General features: G+C 34.1%; 2 protein-coding genes across 4 annotated transcripts; one reads left to right on the top strand and one right to left on the bottom strand.

Annotated features, from left to right (window-relative positions):
- The first annotated feature begins 1,271 nt into the window (after window positions 1-1,271).
- On the top strand, window positions 1,272-11,267 carry LOC128994244 (uncharacterized). Its single transcript, XM_054418648.1, has 6 exons — window positions 1,272-1,786; window positions 3,776-3,937; window positions 5,223-5,433; window positions 6,998-7,193; window positions 7,710-7,963; window positions 10,873-11,267. Exons 1-5 carry the CDS (start codon window positions 1,598-1,600, stop codon window positions 7,867-7,869), a joined length of 918 nt encoding a protein of 305 aa, XP_054274623.1. The 5' UTR covers window positions 1,272-1,597; the 3' UTR covers window positions 7,870-7,963; window positions 10,873-11,267.
- A 25-nt stretch (window positions 11,268-11,292) lies between these two features.
- Window positions 11,293-19,717, bottom strand: LOC128994245 (rhythmically expressed gene 2 protein-like). Of its 3 annotated transcripts, XR_008490885.1 has the most exons (3): window positions 19,293-19,717; window positions 17,211-18,112; window positions 11,293-11,751 (listed from the first exon to the last, which is right to left on the bottom strand). XR_008490885.1 is itself a non-coding variant. In XM_054418649.1 (2 exons), the coding sequence occupies exon 2, from the start codon at window positions 18,080-18,082 to the stop codon at window positions 17,339-17,341; it is 744 nt and encodes a 247-aa protein (XP_054274624.1). In that variant the 5' UTR covers window positions 18,083-18,112; window positions 19,293-19,717; the 3' UTR covers window positions 17,060-17,338. The 3 variants fall into 3 exon arrangements, 2 of the variants coding, with proteins under 2 accessions (XP_054274624.1, XP_054274627.1); XM_054418649.1 differs by lacking the exon at window positions 11,293-11,751 and having other exon boundaries at window positions 17,060-18,112; XM_054418652.1 differs by lacking the exon at window positions 11,293-11,751 and having other exon boundaries at window positions 17,060-18,112; window positions 19,404-19,717.

Here is a 19,717-nt window from a genome sequence, read left to right as displayed (position 1 = left end):
CCTAGTACTTTGCTGATGCCACAGAATGGCTCCAGTCCAAGGGAATGACATGCTCAAACCTTTATTGCCAGAGCTTAATTATCTGTACCGTCTCTGATCCTGATGCCAGCACCTATGGCTAGATGACCAGAAGGTACCTATTGAAACACGATTCATGAAGTGACTTCATTTGCATTTAAAGCTAAATTAAGCATCCTGACAAAATCACACAAATTTACTATCTATCCTCTGTTCTTGTCTTGGTAGCGCTTGCCTAGTCCTAGGGTGGCACAATTGCCAATGCACCACAAATATCTGCCTGGAGGAGTATCGAGACTGGAAGAAAGTTCGGTTCTGGGTGATTGACTGGTATACTTCGAAGCCTGATTTTCAATTGATTAGGAATAAGGCATCTGTGCCCAAGACGGACTACTCCTGAAGGCTCCATCAGTAGCTTGAAGCGTGCCAAGTTTTCACAGGCTTTCTAATTTGGCTATGCCAGTTACATGGTTCACTTTTTCCACCAGACGTAGCGAAAAATAGGTATTTGAGCCCTTAACCCAGCCTCATATAGTCAGAGTGCTAGCCTATGTGCATGGGGTTTAATTCCTCAAGTGGTTCCTGCAAATCTGTTGGACGTCATGAACGCCTATTTGGTTATATAACTAGGGTACGAGCTATTTAGATAGTTTTATTGGTTTAAACGAGGTTTTAATTAACTGAAATAACATTCTGATCCATAAGGATGACAAATCGACTAAAGGGAGTATGTTTTATATCTATGAAAATACAGTGATGAAAATGTTCCTTTACAAAGCTTGAAGGTTTTGACCCCAAGGAGGGTAATTTCCATACCCAAATGCTAGTTTATTTGGGTGTCAGAAATCAGGTTGTCTTTAAATGAAATGAAATGAAATGATGAAATGAAATGATATGAAATGATATTTATTCGTCTATAGACATTATATAAATGCATCAGACACAGTCAAATTATATAAATACATGCTGGTAGAGGCACAAGTCAAGTTCAGGCAACTTTATTAACATTTATGAATGGATTTATTAACAAGATATGAATTTACGAAAAAATGTTTGTATGTCGTATGCGTAAAAATCTGAAAACACGTAAATCTATTTCTCAATAATCAATGACCTACAGTAACCTACAATCAGTAGATAGACATAGAGAATTTTTATTTCTATGGTTGGGTGGGGATGTTTTTTTTCGTTGCCTGTCGTCTGCACAGTGCACTTGCTCATGTTTTGTTTTGATTTGGATTTTAGTCGTTGTATTGCGTATTATTATTGCTCGTTGCAACAGTAAACTTACTAATTCTGGTTATCCCCTGAGTATATTTTGATAGTTCTGTAAATAACATAAAATTGTTTAGTTATTATTTTGTTAGGTGGTTGTACAGTATCCACTTTACTCTGCGCTCAATCAATTTATATGGCTATTGTTTTAGAAATTGTCCTTAACAATCTTGATCATACTAAGACTTCCAGCAAGTGTTTCAAAAGCTACTTACGATAAAGAAATTGTGGATTTAGGCGTAGACCACAATTTCTACAAGATATTCAGCAATAAACGTGATCCCTTGTAGAGGTATTTGTAAAAATGGTTGTTGAAATCCTCGATAAATGGCATCTTGGAATATGTGCTATAGTGGTTGTTTTAATGCAGTTGACATTTTTCTCAATAGCAGCTTACTTCCAGTTTGACAAACTTACTGATTTTGCTGGTGGAACAAATTTTATAGTTGTAGCTTTGCTATCATTCTTCTTTGGACAAGCTCATTTCAAGCCGGTAAGTACTACAAAAGGTTTAATAATTTCATTTCAACTCATAGTAGAGATGGGAATTATCGTTGTTTTCCGGCAACGGTTATAACGATAACGCAGCTGCCCAATAACGTGTTGCGGCAACCTGTTATTTCAATAACGATTGCCAACTCGTTGCCGGCGTTGCCGCTGTGTAAACCGTTGTCCGCCGGTCGGTGTTGCGGCGTTCAGTTATCGTTGTCGGTTGATCAGTTCAGTTTTCAGTTGTAGTCGCGAGTCGGACGTTGCCGCGTTGTCCAGACAGGATGCGTTATTCTAATTCTAGTTCGTTTCAGAAGTTATCGTTGCTCTGGTAGCGTTGTGGCAACGTCAGTAAAGGCAATGCATGTTTTCGTTTTCATTGTCCGAGCGGCTTTCCTGCAACATTGGGTAGATAGATACGTTATTATAATAACAGGGAGTTCTCGGCAACGTGTTGCCGCGATAACGTTGCCGTGGCCGCAACACTGTTATTCATCCTGTTATGTTAAATAACGCCCATCTCTAACTCATAGCCTAAAGGTAAGTTCTTGTTACATAATATGTGTGTTTACTAATGGCAGCTTGGTTATTATTTCCGACGCCCAACTCACCTGAAACGTTATATAGGCTAAGACCTTTTAAAACTGTTCATAGAACTCTACAACTTTCTCAAATGACTTTTGTTGCCGAGTGTTGAAATATGATTTGTGAGAATAGTTCATTTTGGTATCACATGTGTTCTGTATAAGTTAGTTGTCATGGATACCAGATGTTGTTTGTGGAAAGTTATGTTGTGTTTTTGCATTAAGTAAAACTTGGGGTAGGCCTACACTTCCATATCTGTTGGCACAAACAACCGAATGAAAATATCGATCGATATATCGATTAGGCCTATTCGATATATCGTTTGGTTAGTTAGGTAAGGTTAACCTAACCTAACTAACCAAACAATATATCAAATTAAACAATCGAATAATCAATATTACTCATTCGGTTGTTTGTGCCAACAGATATGGAATACCTAATACACCTTTTGTCTTTATCATTCTACACAATTTTAGTCATTTTACAACAGGGAATTAGACTATGATGAAACATTTTCACCTGTTGTGCGTTACAGTTTGATTAGGTTTCTATTAGCTCTTGCTGCTGAACACGACTTAGACATTGATCAAATGGATACCAGATGTTGTTTTTGTGGAAAGTTATGTTGTGGTTTTGAATTAAGTAAATCTTGTACACTAATACACCTTTTGTTTTATCATTCTACACAATTTAAGTCCATTTTACAACACCGAGACTTGCTGTAGACGCCATGCCTTGATTACTAGACACCATGCCTAGATTACTAGACACCACACCTTAAAAACTCGCTAAAACATTGTGACAGGGCAGTTTCCTTTACTAAACACCTCACCAAGATTACAGCTAGAAAAAATTATCTTTATCTAATCAGCTGTTCGTAATTTTATAGATGTCGTATTCTCAAACAGTATTTCATTAAATGACGTATGCGGTAAACATTGTGAGAAAATTTGATAGCCTAACAAATCGCACATAATTGGGTTTTTGAACATTGGTTTTTTTATTTCAAAAGTAGTGAAGGCATATTTTGACTAAAGACACTCGCCAATCCAATGAATACAAAAAGACTATTTGAATCCCGATCAATGTTCTCGTTTTTTCAGGAGAAGGCCGTGTAAAATGCCTTCTGGGCCGTGACAGACGGACAGAAATTGAGATAAAACTTGTTTTTGGCTTCTTTAATGTAACTTAGGCCAATGAAACATAAAAATAAAAAATAAATATATATTCTGAGCTCTAATGAGTTCTTTTCAGATTTGTAGCACATGAGCACAATAGAAAACAGTGAGGAAATAAAAAAATCCTATAGGTATCTTTAGAAATGTATTAGTTCCGACCTTCAAAGTTCACAAAAATTGCCTAACTCTGTCAGATGGCAATAGTAGCTAAATATTTGTTGTTGTTACAGAGTTACGATAGTAGACAATTGATGGTGACTGCTTTTGTCTGTCTTTGGGGCGTGAGACTCTCTGGATATCTCCTGTATCGAATATTACAAATAGGTAGAGATGCTAGATTTGATGACAGAAGAAGTAACATTATCAGATTTGGAGTGTTTTGGACGTTTCAGGTGAGCCTATTACAATAAATACAGGACATAGATTTTAAATTACCACACCAGGCTTCCGCCATGTTGAGCCTTTAAAAAGTTTTTTTTTTAGCATGATAGGTATTTGATTGTTGCGGGAAGGTTCTAAGGCAATTTAGCCTTTTAAAACCTATCCCCTAGATGTTAACATTTTTTAAATATTAGGGCCATTATTTTATTTTGTTTTGAATGTGTTGTTTTAGGATACGTAACTTAGGATAAATAGGAGTTGGGATAAAAGTCCTAAAACTTAATCCCTTTCCAATAAGTTAATAGAATAATAGGTTTTGTTGGAAGCCGCTGTAAAATGGTCTCTTAGTGTTGGTCAAAACACTTTTTTTTTAGTTTTCTTCTTTAATGGGAACCAAACGCCATTGAGGAATGCAAGGGAGAGCACATCTGATTGCTAAGACAACAGAGAACTATAGACACTAAATATTTGAGTTATACAACAAAGTGACAAATTCACTTGGCCTATATACTTATTTAGGCATAGCCTACTTTGTAAAGATGTTTGTCAAAATGTAATACAAATAGGTCTATATTAAAAGCTTCTTTCAACACTCTTTGGTGTATTGCTAGCCTTTGAACTGTGGGATGGCAGGCCAAACTTGGGTATGACAAAGACGGGTTCAATCACTGAGTCATCCACATAAATTTGAGGGGTTTGACCTGCTTTTCCTTCAAGCAATCCCTTAAATAGCAAAATGCCACTTACTTTCAAACAAGCAAATGTAAAAATGTTTACAAGACATTGAAGACAATTACCGATTGGGTCTGATGACTGGTTTGAGTGGACAAAAACCAATCAGGATTGTAATTCATAATTTGTATTGTCATGTTTACTATATATTTGTTGATTAAAAAGTGTTGGAAAAAGTATTTTATTATATTTGCGTTGTAGCACCAATTATTCAAAATATAAGTAAAAGCTGAATGACAAATAATGACATATGTTTTGGCGGTTATGTAGTACATTCGATACAACGTGTTAAGGATTGTCTGACGAGGTACGTTTAGCCATTATTTGTCATATTAACGCAATCCTGGAGCTATGAAAATGAATTTTAAAAGCTGAATGCTTGTATGTGTTTTTTATGGAGGGATATGCCCAATAATGAGCCAGTTTTTCGCCTGTAATAAACTAACATTTCTTTTAGGCCCAAAGTCAATGTTATTAAATTTGTCAAATATAATTTTCTGTTATATTTGTAAAAATTTAGTGTAGGTCAACTATAAATGATAGTTTCCTGTTATCAATTTACAGGCAGTCTGGGTGTTTGTGGTGAGTTTGCCTGTTATTTTCATCAATTCTCCTCACAACTCCATCGCTCGAGGAGCTCCCAAAACTATGACAACTCTCGATTCTACGGGAACTGGGATGTTTTTCACTGGTCTTCTCATCGAAACATATGCCGATCTGCAGAAGTTCTCTTTTCGACAAGATCCAGCAAACAAAGGAAAATGGTGCAATGATGGTAATGAAACTGTTGATATAACTGTCTTATATAAAATAACACAAATTTTATATCAAACTAATTTAATATTGTAACTAGCTGTGTGCCCGTTCTACGCACGGGGATCTTATAGTAGTCAGTTTAATGTGACAAAAATCACACAATGTTGGGTTTTTGGACATTTGTAATTTTATTTAAGTATCTGGTAGGTAGGCCATTTTTCTATGGAAAAGTACCGGTATCAAGGATCGTCGTCGAAAAGGTTGTTATGAATAAATAGGTAGACAAGAGATGGGCTATGGGCCTATTGGCTGTATGGTCCAGCGATTGCATCACAAGGTGAGTAGAAACAGAAAGTGACACATTGGAAAAGTGAGTTTAGCATCATCCGTAAACCTCTGTTACAATTACCCACTGCAGTTGTGATTTTTTTACTTTACACTTTACACAATCGCCATTGAAGCGCCGTCAATGAGTGGAAACCCTGTTTGTAAGCTATTGGCGACGATCATTAAATGCCCCAGCCCTGTACAACACTGATTGAAGGTCTTTTTTCTGGTTATCAAAACTCAAGAACAATTTTATACACAAAGAATTTCTGGTTCCTGACCTGGATGAAGCCTAGTTATTTAATTTCATTTACGGTTACACTATCATATTGCAGTTTCGATTAATTAAATCTGTTATGTAAGAAAAACGTTTTTAATCTCACTTGGTTGGGATTTGCTTTCAAAACCTGATCAGAAATGGTTGCGGTATTTGTAAACAACATTTGTAAAAAATGTTGTTTACAAATACCGCAACCATATCAGTTAGCCTACAGCTGGAAAAAATAATCTTGATCCAAACAGCTGTTCGTTATTTCATTAATGATTATGTGATAAAAACTGAAAGAAAATTTGACAAAAATCGCACAAAACTGCATTTTTGAACATCCGTAATTTTATTTACAAAGTAGTGAGGCCTTATTTTAATGGTTAAAGACACTCTTGCCAATCCAGTGAATACATTAAAATGTCTTGGATCTTGATAGCTACACTTGTTTTCATGGAGAAGATTGCGTAACATGCCATCATGAGTGTTACTGACAGATAGAAAGAAAGACAGACAGACAGAAATAGAGATAAGACTTGTTTCTGCTTCTTTAATGTATAAAACGTAAAAATAACCTAAAAATATATAATTCTGACCATGTACAGACAAAACTCTAATTTTATTTACATAGAAGATATCACAAAACTATCTTCATCACAACTCAAGACTGTTCTTAAAAATTGTCTATTTCTAATGTAATCTTTTCCTTCGAGGCGCACAATGTACTTTCTCCTCCTTTGTTAACACTTACTACAGACTTTTCCATATGCAGCAAAGTTCTTGGCTCCCCAGATGTAATTCTTTCCACAAAATATGTTTTCCATTTTTTCAGTTTCAGTGTTTAATTTTTTTAACTTTCAAGGTATTCCAACTCAAAAAATAATTTGTGATTTTTCGACCCACTCTAATACCCAGCCTTGAGTGGGAACCCTGATAGTGTATTCATGATAGACCACACGTAGTAGGTTATTGAATTCTAGTGATTTTCCAGGGCTCTGGTCAATGTCAAGACACCCTAACTACTTTGGTGAGATCTTACTGTGGTGGGGGATCTTTGTTATCTCTCTGAACGTCATCGACGGACCGGAGTGGGCCGGAATAGCCAGCCCGATATTTACAACCTTTATCATCCTCTTTGTATCTGGGATTCCTCTCTTGGAAAGATCGTCAGATCAGAAATATCGACAGTGAGTTTTTATTGGTTATTATATTACACTTTAGTTATAAAATTTAGTCGTATACATAATTAATTTAGCAGCACCACCTCACGAGGGTGATCCTCTTTCATCGTTGTCCCTAGGCGATGACAGAATTCTGAAATTAGCTTTTTCCTGAGGTCGTTAGAATTAGAAACATCCACAGGAAACCATAGCTGATAGAAGGCTAAAGGGCCAATGAAAGAAGAATAAGAAAGAAATGTAAAATTTTGGTTACATAACTGTTGGAGTCGCTGATACATTACTTAGTGCAATGTGTTTGTAGGATATAAAAATTGCCAATAAGATCAGTTTAAGTGACTATTTCTTACACTGCAAACAAACATTTATGATGAACCAATACTTTGCAATATTAGTTCCAATCGCTTAGCATGTCTTAGTAGTTTTCAATATGCATTGGATAAAGCATCGTAGCACCTTTGACTATTTATAAAACTAGACATTCCACCCCCATGTTTGGTATGTATTTTTCTCATCCTGTTGCAGCATCCCCAAGTACCGGTTGTACAAGCAGTCCACCTCTCCGCTGATTCCAATACCGCCCGGTATCTACATGGAGGTGCCGTACTTCCTAAAGTTCCTGCTGTGTTTCGAGTTCCCCCTGTACAACTGGATGGAAGAGAAGGAGGAGGTTACGCCGTCTTAGCAGCCAAGGTCTGCACCTGGCAGTGAGCTGATACGCCTGTCCAACGCCAACACGCCACTGCTCTCGTGCACCTCTGTCTAACTCTAGCGCACAGGTAGAACGCTCACCTCACACCGCTTCTCAGTTCACTTTCTGTCTTATTTAATTCCGTTTTGTAGTCCCAGAATTGCAATATGACAAATAATGGCTAAAATGTTCGACGAAAAACAATTTTCAACATGTGAACTTGTAGATGATTTGTTGTTTTGACGGTAACTTGCTACATATATTTCAATGGTTATTCAAAAACCCCTTCATCATCTTGCTAGGAAAGAGTTATCTTTAGCATCCAAATTAGTTAACATATAACAAGGATTTACAAAAAAAAAAACAAAAAAAAACAAAAAACAAAGTGATTACACTTGGAGAATTCAACACACTTTCACACTGTCACAGATAGGATTGTGAGGAAGACTATTACGTACTGATGTGGTCTCAGGATTATCGTCTGTCTATCAATACCTGATATTGAAATAATTTCGATCCAATTGCAGTAACAGACATACAGTGGTTTATATTTACCATCAAAACATATTTAGCTACAAGCTACAAGTTATCTTTAAGTTCTCACGTTGATGATTTTTTTACTGGTATGTATTAGCCATTGTTGTTCTGTCTTAATACAAACAAGTACAATACCATTTTTTTTTTTCAAGAAATTATCAGTGATGAAGTGGTGTTCATTTTCAGTTCCAAAAGTGGCATTTCCCTGTAAGTGCTAAAGGTTGTGTGACGTGTGACTCAAGTAACACCAAATTAAATTTACACAGCCCACTTAAAAGTACATCTGTTACATAAATATTTTCAAGAACAGAGATAATTTTGTTGAAATAACCTCTTGACAGAATTATTGTTCTAATATCAGTAATATCTAATCTAAAATGAGGAAAGTGGTCACTTTTACATCACAATAAAGTCTGCCAAACTTAAAGAATGATATCAATTATTATCAATCAATTATATCAATTATTTGATTTAAGATGGGGACACCACTATGTGCGTATTTAACCCAAATATGAGTGAAGGATGAGTGGCGCGATCTTGTAGTCTTGTTAGTAACTAAGGCTGACATATTCCTTAGACCTGTTAATTAATAGCCCAAACAGCTAATGACAGCTAAGGGACCTACAGTTTATAGTGGAATCCGAACCAAATTCTTGCCTTGGTATCTAATTATCAGGATAGTACTGCGGATAGTCGAAGTACTCACTAGTGCAGATGATAATCCACACCAGGGAGTATTGCATCCACAGTGCATCTCTATAAATATCCACAATTTGTGACCTCCTAGTAGCTGGACTGCAGGATGATCCTAAAAGATTGTACCTTAAATCTTAATTTAAGATTAGGCCTTTTAAACCATCTTCATGCTTTTGCACTGTACAAAAAAATAGAATCCACCATTTTCTAGAATTTGTGTCACTAGTTCTTAATCAGGAGATATGAATTTTGCATTTTAATTATGTGTTGTGTTAGTAAACTATTAGCCTACTTAGCTATGTAATGGTCCAGTATGCCGTTGGGGGAAGCCTGATGTTGAAGTATTTCTGCACTGTGTTTCTTTTGTTTTTTGTCTGGAATATTGTGGTAAAGTAAACACTGTTATTAAAAATGATGATAGTAAATAGCATAAGTGTGTGTGTGTGTCTTATGGGTTTATACAAATCGTTTCCAATTAAAATTTAGGCTATACTTACAAATAATGTAGAACAAAGAAATAATTTTAAAAAGTAAAAAAAAAGTTCAAACTTCAAACCAAGTTAGGCTGATTGTCGATACAATTAGTCAGGTTGGGTAGCAGGAAAATATTTCAGTTCTGGCAGACAGGCTGCAATTTTAGGTGGTTATAGTATACAAGTTTCTGAACCTAAAACCGCCCAGACCCCAATTTTTAAGGACCTCGGTCGTCCGTAATGACGTCATCAAAATGGCGGCCGTAAGAGGATGCTGGGTCCCCATGAATTGGCTATAACGACCGAATGCCTGAACCGATTTTCATGACATTTGGCACACAAGTGCTTGAATACATTATGTCGGCCTGGGTTTCCTGGTTCATTTGTCTCTTTTAAATATGTTGGATTTCTTGCAATATGATCCTAGGACAATGAACCTCAAGTGTCAGTCAACAATGAAATCTTTTAATTTCTCAAATATACGAGGGCTATCCAGAAAGTAGATTACGTTTTTGTCTGTATCCGCTAGGGGCGGGGTGACCATCTTGGTGTTAGTTCGTTATGCAGCTCAGTCGGCATCTAGCCGTGCTAGTAAGAGGTTTCTGCTACTCCGTTGAGTTACTGTGACAGTTTAAAACGTCTGTGTTAATTGAAAATGCCAGGAACTGTGAAGTGTGTGCTGTTATAAGGTTTTTGACTGCAAAAAACTGTGAAAAAAAACTGTTTATTGGGAAAACATTATTACTGAAGGTGGAGTTCGTCAGTGGTCATCAAATTTTAAAATGGCCAAACTAACGTTCACAACGGAGAGCCAAGTGGAAGACCCAGTATTGTGACTGCCAAACTTGTCGAGAAAGTCGATGCCGATGTCTGTAAAACTCGAAAGTTCACAATAACAGAACTCTCTATGGGTTTTCCACAAATTTCGCGTTTGTTGCACGAGATCATAAGCGAAAAGCTTGGTTACAAAACTGTACTAACTCTAAACCAAAGAGTCCATTCATTTTTTTGCACACACTTCACAGTTCTCGGCATTTTAAATTAACACAGACATTTTAAACAGTCACAGTAACTCAACGGAGTAGGTCTACAGCAGAAACCTCTTACTAGCACGGCTAGATGCCGACTGAGCTGCATAACGAACTAACACCAAGATGGTTGCGCTAGCCCCGCCCCTAGCGGATCCAGACATACACGTAATCTACTTTCTGGATAGCCCTCGTACTTATAATTTTTTCTCAATTGGAAAGAATAAAACGTTATTTTCCTCAATCACAGTGTTCTGTTGCAGATTTGTCTCCTCCAGTCAGTGGATATGAAGAGTATACAATTTTACTTTAGTAAGAACTATAGAATTTGTTAGTTATCAAGTTATTTAGTCTTTAAGACTTTGGATTTTGGTTACTGAGAGACTTAAATCAGCCAGTCCACACTGGCAAAGACTCATTTGAGTTAAATGTTGATTCTAGTATGTATAACACTAAAACAAAGATTTGAGTTTCTGAACCAGTTTATTTTTAGGATTAAACATTGTGGAGATAGAAGTTTCAGATGTCTTCCTTAAAATAGCTCACGATACCTAAATGAAGTGAGGAGAAAGGAAGAATAAGAAAATTAACTTATATATCATTGTTCAAGCTTTGAGAATGATACAAAAATAAGTATTATGTGATTTCTAGTCAGACGTTTTGCTAAGGTAGATTCTACACTAGCAAAGTTTTCTTTCTTTTTCTATACTAAATCATAATAATAACTTCTTAACCAGATAAGTATTTTTTTTATAATTTTATTTTACTTTCCGTAAATCGTCTAGTGATTTCACTTTGATGGCGGACGCAAGTAATTTTCAGTCATTTAGTTCCAGTTCTAATCATTTCTTGTGGTGAATGTAGTTCAGGAAGAATGATATGTTTTCGCCATTCCAATATCGTTCAGGGGTTTTTTTTTGCTTCCGGTGAGTATAGAATTTGGTTTATCAGTAGAACCTTTTTATCTTAAAAGTTCATGTAAGTTTGTTACACCTTTTCAGAAAATCTCTATCAGCCTGTCAATATTGTTGCATATCAAGTGAAATCTGAGTTTTCCGTCCAATTTGTCTTCCTCTGATTCACTGCCCAGATTCAAATTCGTTATCCTTTGCTGAATCACCATTGGCCAATGCTTATAGTACCTGTACAAAATTTAAAATGGGAGGCAAATTTTCAGTTACATTACTCACTAAGCTTAAAACTGGCCTATGATAATTTGAGTTTGACCTAATTATTTACTGTTTTTAAAGAGGTTTTAAATGCTCATTGACTTTATTCAACCAACAAGTTTAAACTACAAGCAATAAACACAATATTACCAGGGCAAGGAAAAGTTTTTTTTTTATCTCTGATTTACAAAAGTCGAACCCAAATCAATGATTAAAATCGTCACAGCGTGTAGATAGTTTCAATAATTATTATTCTACGAGTCAGACTTTTTTGAGTTGGGTTTTTAACCAGCTTTACTCTAATATCAGTGCATCAAAAAGTTGGTTGGATTAGAATATGGTTATAGTATACTTTAGTATGTTACCTAAAGCATTTAGTTTATTACATATTTTATTCGCCTTAAAATCCAGAACATGGTTGTTTCTAAGAGGTTGGTTCATAAGATATATTTTTCTAGTCACTTAAGGATGTGGTACTGTAATGGACAAAAATATACAATCATCAACAGGAATACGTCTGTATTATATGTTTGGTTCATTGCACCCTCTAAGGTTATGTGTTAAAATAATGTACTTAAGTAAGGTTACAGATTATAAAAATGCCAGTCTTAAGAAAGGTTATGAAATGTACATTAACATACATTTCCATAACAAACTGGTGATATTTATATGAAAAAACCTTTAATCTAATAAGTTATTAGACTGATAAAGTAAGAGGTGTTTATAATAACCTCTTAATGGTCAAGTAAAGGTTGATTCACACCAGTCCAGTCACAGTTTAGTCTCAGTTGCATCCGCAATTCCTCAGTCAACTTTCCGTCAGTTGGTTTCAGTCAGTCTTCTGTCTCTAATATTTACAGTGATGTTATAGTCAGTCAAATATTTTAAATTTAAATTTAAAACCATATACTCTATCAAATTCTCACCGTCCATCTTGTTAATTGTTACACATAGTACTCAAAATATAAAAATAATCATTTAAATAATAAAAACGCTATTTTCTAACCTCAAACACGTCCGTCAGGCGTCCGAACAATCCAAAAATATTGGTGTAAAGATATCTGAAATTGACTGACGGACGCTGACAGAGCGACTGACGGATCTGTGCCGGATGAGTGTAGAAAATCCTTTAAAGAATATTTTGGTTTATTGTGACGTGATTGATATGTGTGAATCGACCTCAAGTCCCCCTAAGATTTATCCATCAGTCGCCACTGCTACATATAGCTTTTTGCTTCACTAGCACGACATTCCATTACCGTACTCAAAAGTATGAATTAAAATGCAATATAGCATATATCGTAAGAATTTTACATTAAAAGATACTCCTAATTAACTGGTTGTTTCCGTTTTGATACCGTTTGTCTTCAGTTCTTTACATCCAGTAGTGTTTTTATTTTATTTTTTTTTAAACAAATGAAAAAATACAGATGATACAATATCAATTTAATTTTTAAACCTGAAAAGGTTGTATTTTGTTAATAATGATGCTTACACTGTTTATTCATGTAAAACAAATTAATTGTTTAGTTACTGCTTGCTACTAGCATTATTAATAGTCAAAGCTACTAGTTAACAGGAAAATATTTTATTGATAATCTTGTAGATGCTACAGATTACTAAATTAATAGTGTTACACAATCCAGACAGAGTTTATTGGGAAAGTTAATAATTTGCATAATACTGATGTAACTACCTAATCAAATACATTTAAGAACAAATTTTACATTAACACACTAGTTTTGACAGTTGATTACATTCCAAAATATGCGACAAAGCGTATTGGTTAACTGATTTAATCTCTTCCATTTTTGAGTGGCTTGGGTCTATATTTTTGTTGCAGCTCTCAAGGGCAGGTAGCCTATAGAAGATCAAATGTACTTTGTAAAATAACAAATTTTGAAGGTTTAATATTCCGAAAATGTTAAACATAGCTATAGGAAAAAAACATGCATGGTTGCTAAATGAATAAGCGTAGTTAGTAAATAATAGTACAAAAACATAAATTTGCTTTTCTATACTAAAATCAATTATATTGCATGGTTTTTGCACTTTAAACCCACAAGTAACACTACCTGTTTATATGCAATGTCATTGAACAGTGGTTCAGAAATTCTTAACCTACCATATGTGGTAATTGCACCTTGTTCTTCTAGTTGTAGCGGTAGTAATTGATACTTATATGTGAGGCTGTAAATTTATACTAATATACCACAACACACCACAAATCTAAATTGTTGCCTACATCATGAAAGTAAAAACTAAATGAAAAACTTCACTGCAAATCTCAAATTAGACAAATGTATTCTATAATTTCTGTCTTCAAAGAAGCCCTTGAAGAGGCTTTTGCCACCTCATAACCCAGAAATTTATATCCTCACAATGTAATTTAGAATTAGAGAAAGGATTAGATATCTGTAGAAAATAATGCATTAGACTGTGTAGACTTAGCCGACTTTAATCTACTCCGCATTTAACTATTATTATTTTAGATAATTTTAAAACTGATGGTATTTAATTTTTTTATAAAAAAGTATACATTATTTTTTGTCTAAAAGTTTTTTGGATGTGTGAAACTTTTATAGTTTTATAATACCCCAGATAATTTAAAAAATGATGAACAATGTCTTACTTCTCTATACTCCAAATTTTTATCAGTCCTTGCGATTTCCTCATTTAATCTGCTATTTAAATTTTAACATATTTGGATTCACGCTGTAATTATAATTTTATGCTTATTGCTTACACTGGCTATTTACTGATCAAAATCATTGTAAACTGTAGGCCTACGGTAGGTTACATTTTGATATTAACATTTGGTTAACAACTTCAACACATTATTAGTTGTCATGTATCTGCCGGCCTGGTAAAATAATTCTTGCAGGTCCACCACCATATTTTTGTGGTGATGGAATTAGAGTTTTCGGCAGGAACCAATCAACTGATCGTTGAGAATGGGTTGGGAGGAAGAGAAAGAAGTTAGAAGTTGTGAATATATTCACGCAGAAATATGTTTTGAACATTGAAGTTTGTATAGGCCTACTTAAAAATACACCATCTTCAGTAAACACCTACATCTCTGTAGATGCTTAGCAATCTCATTAAATTATATTTTGAGTAATACTCTTTTCTTATAACAGTGTAAAATAGTGAATAATTTTGTCACGATTGACTGTTGGTATAAACAAGATGATTCTTTCTTATACATAAACTTTAATCAGGTTTTAAATAAACTTTAGAGATTATTGCAGCTCAATCTACCTTTAGTTGCTTCATTCGACTAATTTTTCAGTTAACAAAATCAAGGGTACATTTTCCTATCAATGAAATGATTTTACAGACAAATTCTTCTTTTCCTCCGATCTGCCATTTTCTCTAAATTAGATCTATACAAACCAGTTCGATCCTTAGAAAATTGTATACAGTGTGAATCCAAAAAAAAAGTATCTATCCTAAACACAAGTTCAAATGGCAGCCCGTGTAGTTTGTGCCAAATTTAACACGATTGACTTATGCTCCTTGAGGTTGTTCATGATTAGGGAGTCAGATTATTCTCAAGTATTGTTAACCTGTTACCAACAATATACTTAAGATTGTTACTTGATCCTATTGTTACGCCTATTATTGCTTAGAACTATTGTATTCCACATAATTAACCAACAAAGGTTGTTTGGAAATAAACAAATAGTGAAAATTAATGTTATTGTTCATTTAACCTTCAAAATGTGTTTGAAACTAAGTAGATTTATAATGTTACATTAAAACCTTGTTAGATTCAGTTTTGATCAATCTTACTCTTCGATAAATTTAATTTACTCCAATTGGCTTCTAGATGCTATTTTCAAAGATCAAACACAAATAATTAGTCAGTTACAGTTAGATCTTTGGATTCTAAAAGTATAAACCTTGATAATTTAATTGGTATTTTCCTATGTACTTAATTGGTTGAAATTTTAGTTCCTATAAGTTAAATTTATCAAATGTTAGGTACTCTTCCTTAGGGAACTACAAATTTCTAATGCATGATATTTTATGTGATCATGACTCAACTTATGTTTCAATTGATTTTTAAAATTTTTAAACTCACACATAATTGGTCACAGCCATGAGATATGGCTATTTAAACATACTCCAGGAAAGTAAAACCATATTAAAAATGGTAACTTTTATTTCAACAATAAAACAATAACAAAAATATCAAACAAAATGTAAAATTTTTAAAAACCTGCAGAAAAACTGCAAACTAAGAAATTTAATTGCAATTAATTAGTCGAGCGTTTATTCAAACAGGTTCACAATAAAAGGAAATTTCCAAATACATACGTGTCCAAAATAAATTACATTGGCTCCACGATCACTTAGGTATAGCCCATGAAAAGGATAAAACAAGAGTTGTGTTGGTTAAATTATAGCGTAAGCGTTAATGTAAAAATAAGTTTGTCAAATCTTACAAAGACGTCCTTGAATAGAAAACTACATGAGTTTCTAGTTACAACTATTTTATTGTTACTAAGGATGACACAACAGTATACCGCAATAAGCACTCAGTTACCATTGGGCATGATATTTTTGGCATATTCCAAATTGTATGTCTTGGTAAACATGTATAGGCCCTATGGTAAAAAATACTTGAAATCTTTTTTTCTAATATGAGAAGGAAAAGGAAAAGGCCTATTTTGTTTACACTTTCATTCCAGATTTTGTAAAAATCAGAGAATTCTTATAGGTTGAGAATTCCTAAGTGATAAATATTGTACCTACGCAATAGTAACAAATTTGAGAATAAAAACCAAACAAACTTGGTTTTGGGCTACTGAGGAGTGTGAAAAAAATGACAGTGGTTTACAGCTATAATTATAATTTCCCAAATGAAAATTCGCTGAAAACATGGTAAAAGTTGAGATACAGTAAAAAACCAAATCTCTCTTTCACTTAACAGTATGTTTCTGTGATTCAAATAAGCCTTTCAATTTGAATTAAAACAATCTTTTGCATGTCCTTGTTTGTCAGAATCAGAATCATAATCTAACAGATGTATTACTTTTCCAAGGTTCATATTATATCATAGATTTTTAGAGAAATTTGATGAATTATTAATTCCGTGTTGCAATAAAATCTATCGCAAAGTCAGTTTTTTTAAAGGGTTTAATACATTAAAGTCCTTTTGATAATCTGATAGATAAGGAGTGAGGAGGGTGTCTGATTATCAAGATCTGATTTTTTCAAGCAGTATTGACTATTAAGGTTTAGGACAGTATAAAAACACAGTGAAGTTAAAAAAAGTACCTAACAAATTATTTGCTAGTCGGTGATTAGCCAGTGACTTGAATTTATTATATGCCTACAAGGGGATGGGGATTCACCGATTCATGCCACTGCAGGCTTGTTTTATTTCTATCAATAAGACTGCTGTCAAACTTAGCCCTACTTACATTAGTACACCAGATTTAAAAAGTCAGACTATCGATGGATAACTGTAGTTGACAGGGCTGACAAGCTTCTTCAAATGTAAACAATCATGTGTTTAGTTATTTTCTCAAATATACTCATCAAACAGTAATTAAATTATGTTTTTGTTTTCAAGTACTTGGTATATTTCATCAATACTATCAACAACCCAATCCTTTTCAATCGATGGAAAATCATTCAATACTTTGGAGTTGTTAGCAACAAGAAGTGCGTTCCAACCAACATTTCTGGCTCCCATGAAGTCTAATTTGGGGTTGTCACCGATGTGCAATATTTCACACTTTTTTATTCCAACATTCATGTCTTCCACAGCTTTGAAAATAGCACTGTCTGGTTTCTCACAATTTACTGAGAACGAGACTGTCACAAAATCAAAATAATGTTTTATATTAAGGTCTTGTAAAATAGTCCCGAGTCTTGGGTCACTGTTAGAGATCACTCCTAAACGAAACTTTCTACCACTCAGTTCTTCCAACAACCGCTCTGCCCCGTCAGCTAACTTCCAACATTCTTTTGTTGAATAAATTTCTATTAAATCTGAAGATATTTTGTTAACAGTCGATGATTCTATTGAGACACTTCCAGGCAGTGAATCCTTGATAACTCTAGACACCAACTGTTCCCACCAATGTTGCCAACCTATCCCGTTGTTAGCTCCAAAATTTGGATGTTCAATTAACATTCTCTTAAAAACCAAAGGAAAGTTTTTTGTCAGCGTGCGAGGTTGTACATTAACACTGTATTTAGATGCGATTTTTGCATAATGGCTTCCAACAGTTCCTCTAAATTGGAGAAGAGTTCCAGTTGCATCAAATGTAACCAATTTAAGAATCATTTCTTTTATAAAATGCTACCTGTAAGTTAGCTGAAAACAATGCATAAGGATGTAAGTAAGGTAGATCGTATACCAAGCTAGTTTGGCTAAGGTAAATACATTAATTATGGCTTAACATTTTTGAACAAATTTAGTTGGTGAGGGCAAAAGTGGATTACCGTACTAAAAAATGTATTAATTTTCCTTCGGTTTTACCAGGCTTTTATTTATTTATTTATATATTTGCCAACGGATTTAACACCAAATTAACAGATTATGATTACAAGTTGAGATATGCTCATTATGATTAAATAGCCTATGGTAATAATCGATAATAATTTTTATCGATGATAATAATACGCATGGAGGTGTAAATTTTAATTCTATAAATTGTGATGATTTTTACTTATTTTGAAGCTGTTTACATCTTGACACATTGCTTATAGGGTTAAATTAGAGCCAAAAACCTTTGAAAATTTAAAATACTACGGTAATAGCTTATTCCCTATATAGGAAATTCGTTAAAAAGAATAATTAAAATTTTCTTTGTTTCTTGTTTCTCTTGAGGACCTTTATTTGCAACTAGAAAACTGAGTGGCAATTCAAACTCACGCACACCACCTTGTTGCAACCTACTTTATACACAGAATATTTGTAGTATAAGTTAAATGTTCCATCACTCTCATCCAGGGTTGCCACCTGTCCTGATTCTGTCGTAACAGTATTGACTTTGGACCCCTTTGCTGTGTTTATATCTGTGTTAATCCTGGGGGAGGTGGGGCCCGTCCCGATTCTTCCCAAACCAAAGGTAGCAACCTTGCTCACATCATGTATAGTTTAGTGTAGGCAAGTATTTTATATTAACATATAGGCCTACATATCTTTTATTACTTTCTAAGCTACAGTTATAGCATACTAAAATCTGGTAGAAAGAAGTTGACCAATAGGCAATTATTTGAATAAATAAGTTCATGATAAAGCTGCCATCAAATTATAATGTGGAATGAAAGGCGTTAGGGGCCTATATAAAAATCCAATTAATTGCCACAAAAATGCTTAATTACTATAAAGTAAAAATGTACATAGAGACGCAAACACACTGGTTTGGTAAATCTATTAACTGCACTTTACTTTACGTCCTACACTAATTCGAATGAATATATAGATTGTTTCATTCGATATATCAAGTTTGGTTAGTTAGGTTAAAACCTAACCTAACTTACCGAATTACCTTAATATATTAGTTTTGAAATAATGCAGTAGGCTTGGATAAGAACCTCATTGTGTCGTTTTCAGTGGAAGGTGGCTGTAAAACCATAACTTTTTAGTAACACTAACTTACAGTTGGAGATTGTTGTCAGTTGTCACACAAAATAAATATTCAATATTTTTAATCATAGAATGATACTTTTTCTTTGAGTGAGGTCACGAAAAAAGTTAATACTTAGCTAATAAAATAACAACATAAATTGGTAAGTAACAAATGAAAATACTAATATCAGAGAATGATGAGAAAACAAGACTTTTATTAATTAATTAAAGTCTCTCATTCTCCAACCATTTAATCGATAAGAAATAGAATGAGAAATTGCAATTTGGTAGCAAGATCAAAACAAAACAACGAAACGAAAACCTAAACAAAACAACTGATCGAAA

Source organism: Macrosteles quadrilineatus, unplaced genomic scaffold (genome assembly GCF_028750875.1).
Source record: "Macrosteles quadrilineatus isolate MER2022 unplaced genomic scaffold, UCM_ALF_1.0 Scaffold_5__1_contigs__length_97177068, whole genome shotgun sequence".
Lineage (NCBI taxonomy): Eukaryota > Metazoa > Arthropoda > Insecta > Hemiptera > Cicadellidae > Macrosteles > Macrosteles quadrilineatus.
This window is presented reverse-complemented; position numbering and strand designations above follow the sequence as displayed.

Bases quoted from the DNA above. Each gene is read 5' to 3' on its own strand.
- LOC128994244 (XM_054418648.1), top strand. From the start codon at position 1,598: ATGGTTGTTGAAATCCTCGATAAATGGCATCTTGGAATATGTGCTATA. The intron at 3,938-5,222 runs GTGAGCCTATTA...ATCAATTTACAG, and splicing joins GAGTGTTTTGGACGTTTCAG to GCAGTCTGGGTGTTTGTGGT. The intron at 7,194-7,709 runs GTGAGTTTTTAT...ATCCTGTTGCAG, and splicing joins TCAGATCAGAAATATCGACA to CATCCCCAAGTACCGGTTGT.
- LOC128994245 (XM_054418649.1), bottom strand. From the start codon at position 18,082: ATGATTCTTAAATTGGTTACATTTGATGCAACTGGAACTCTTCTCCAA.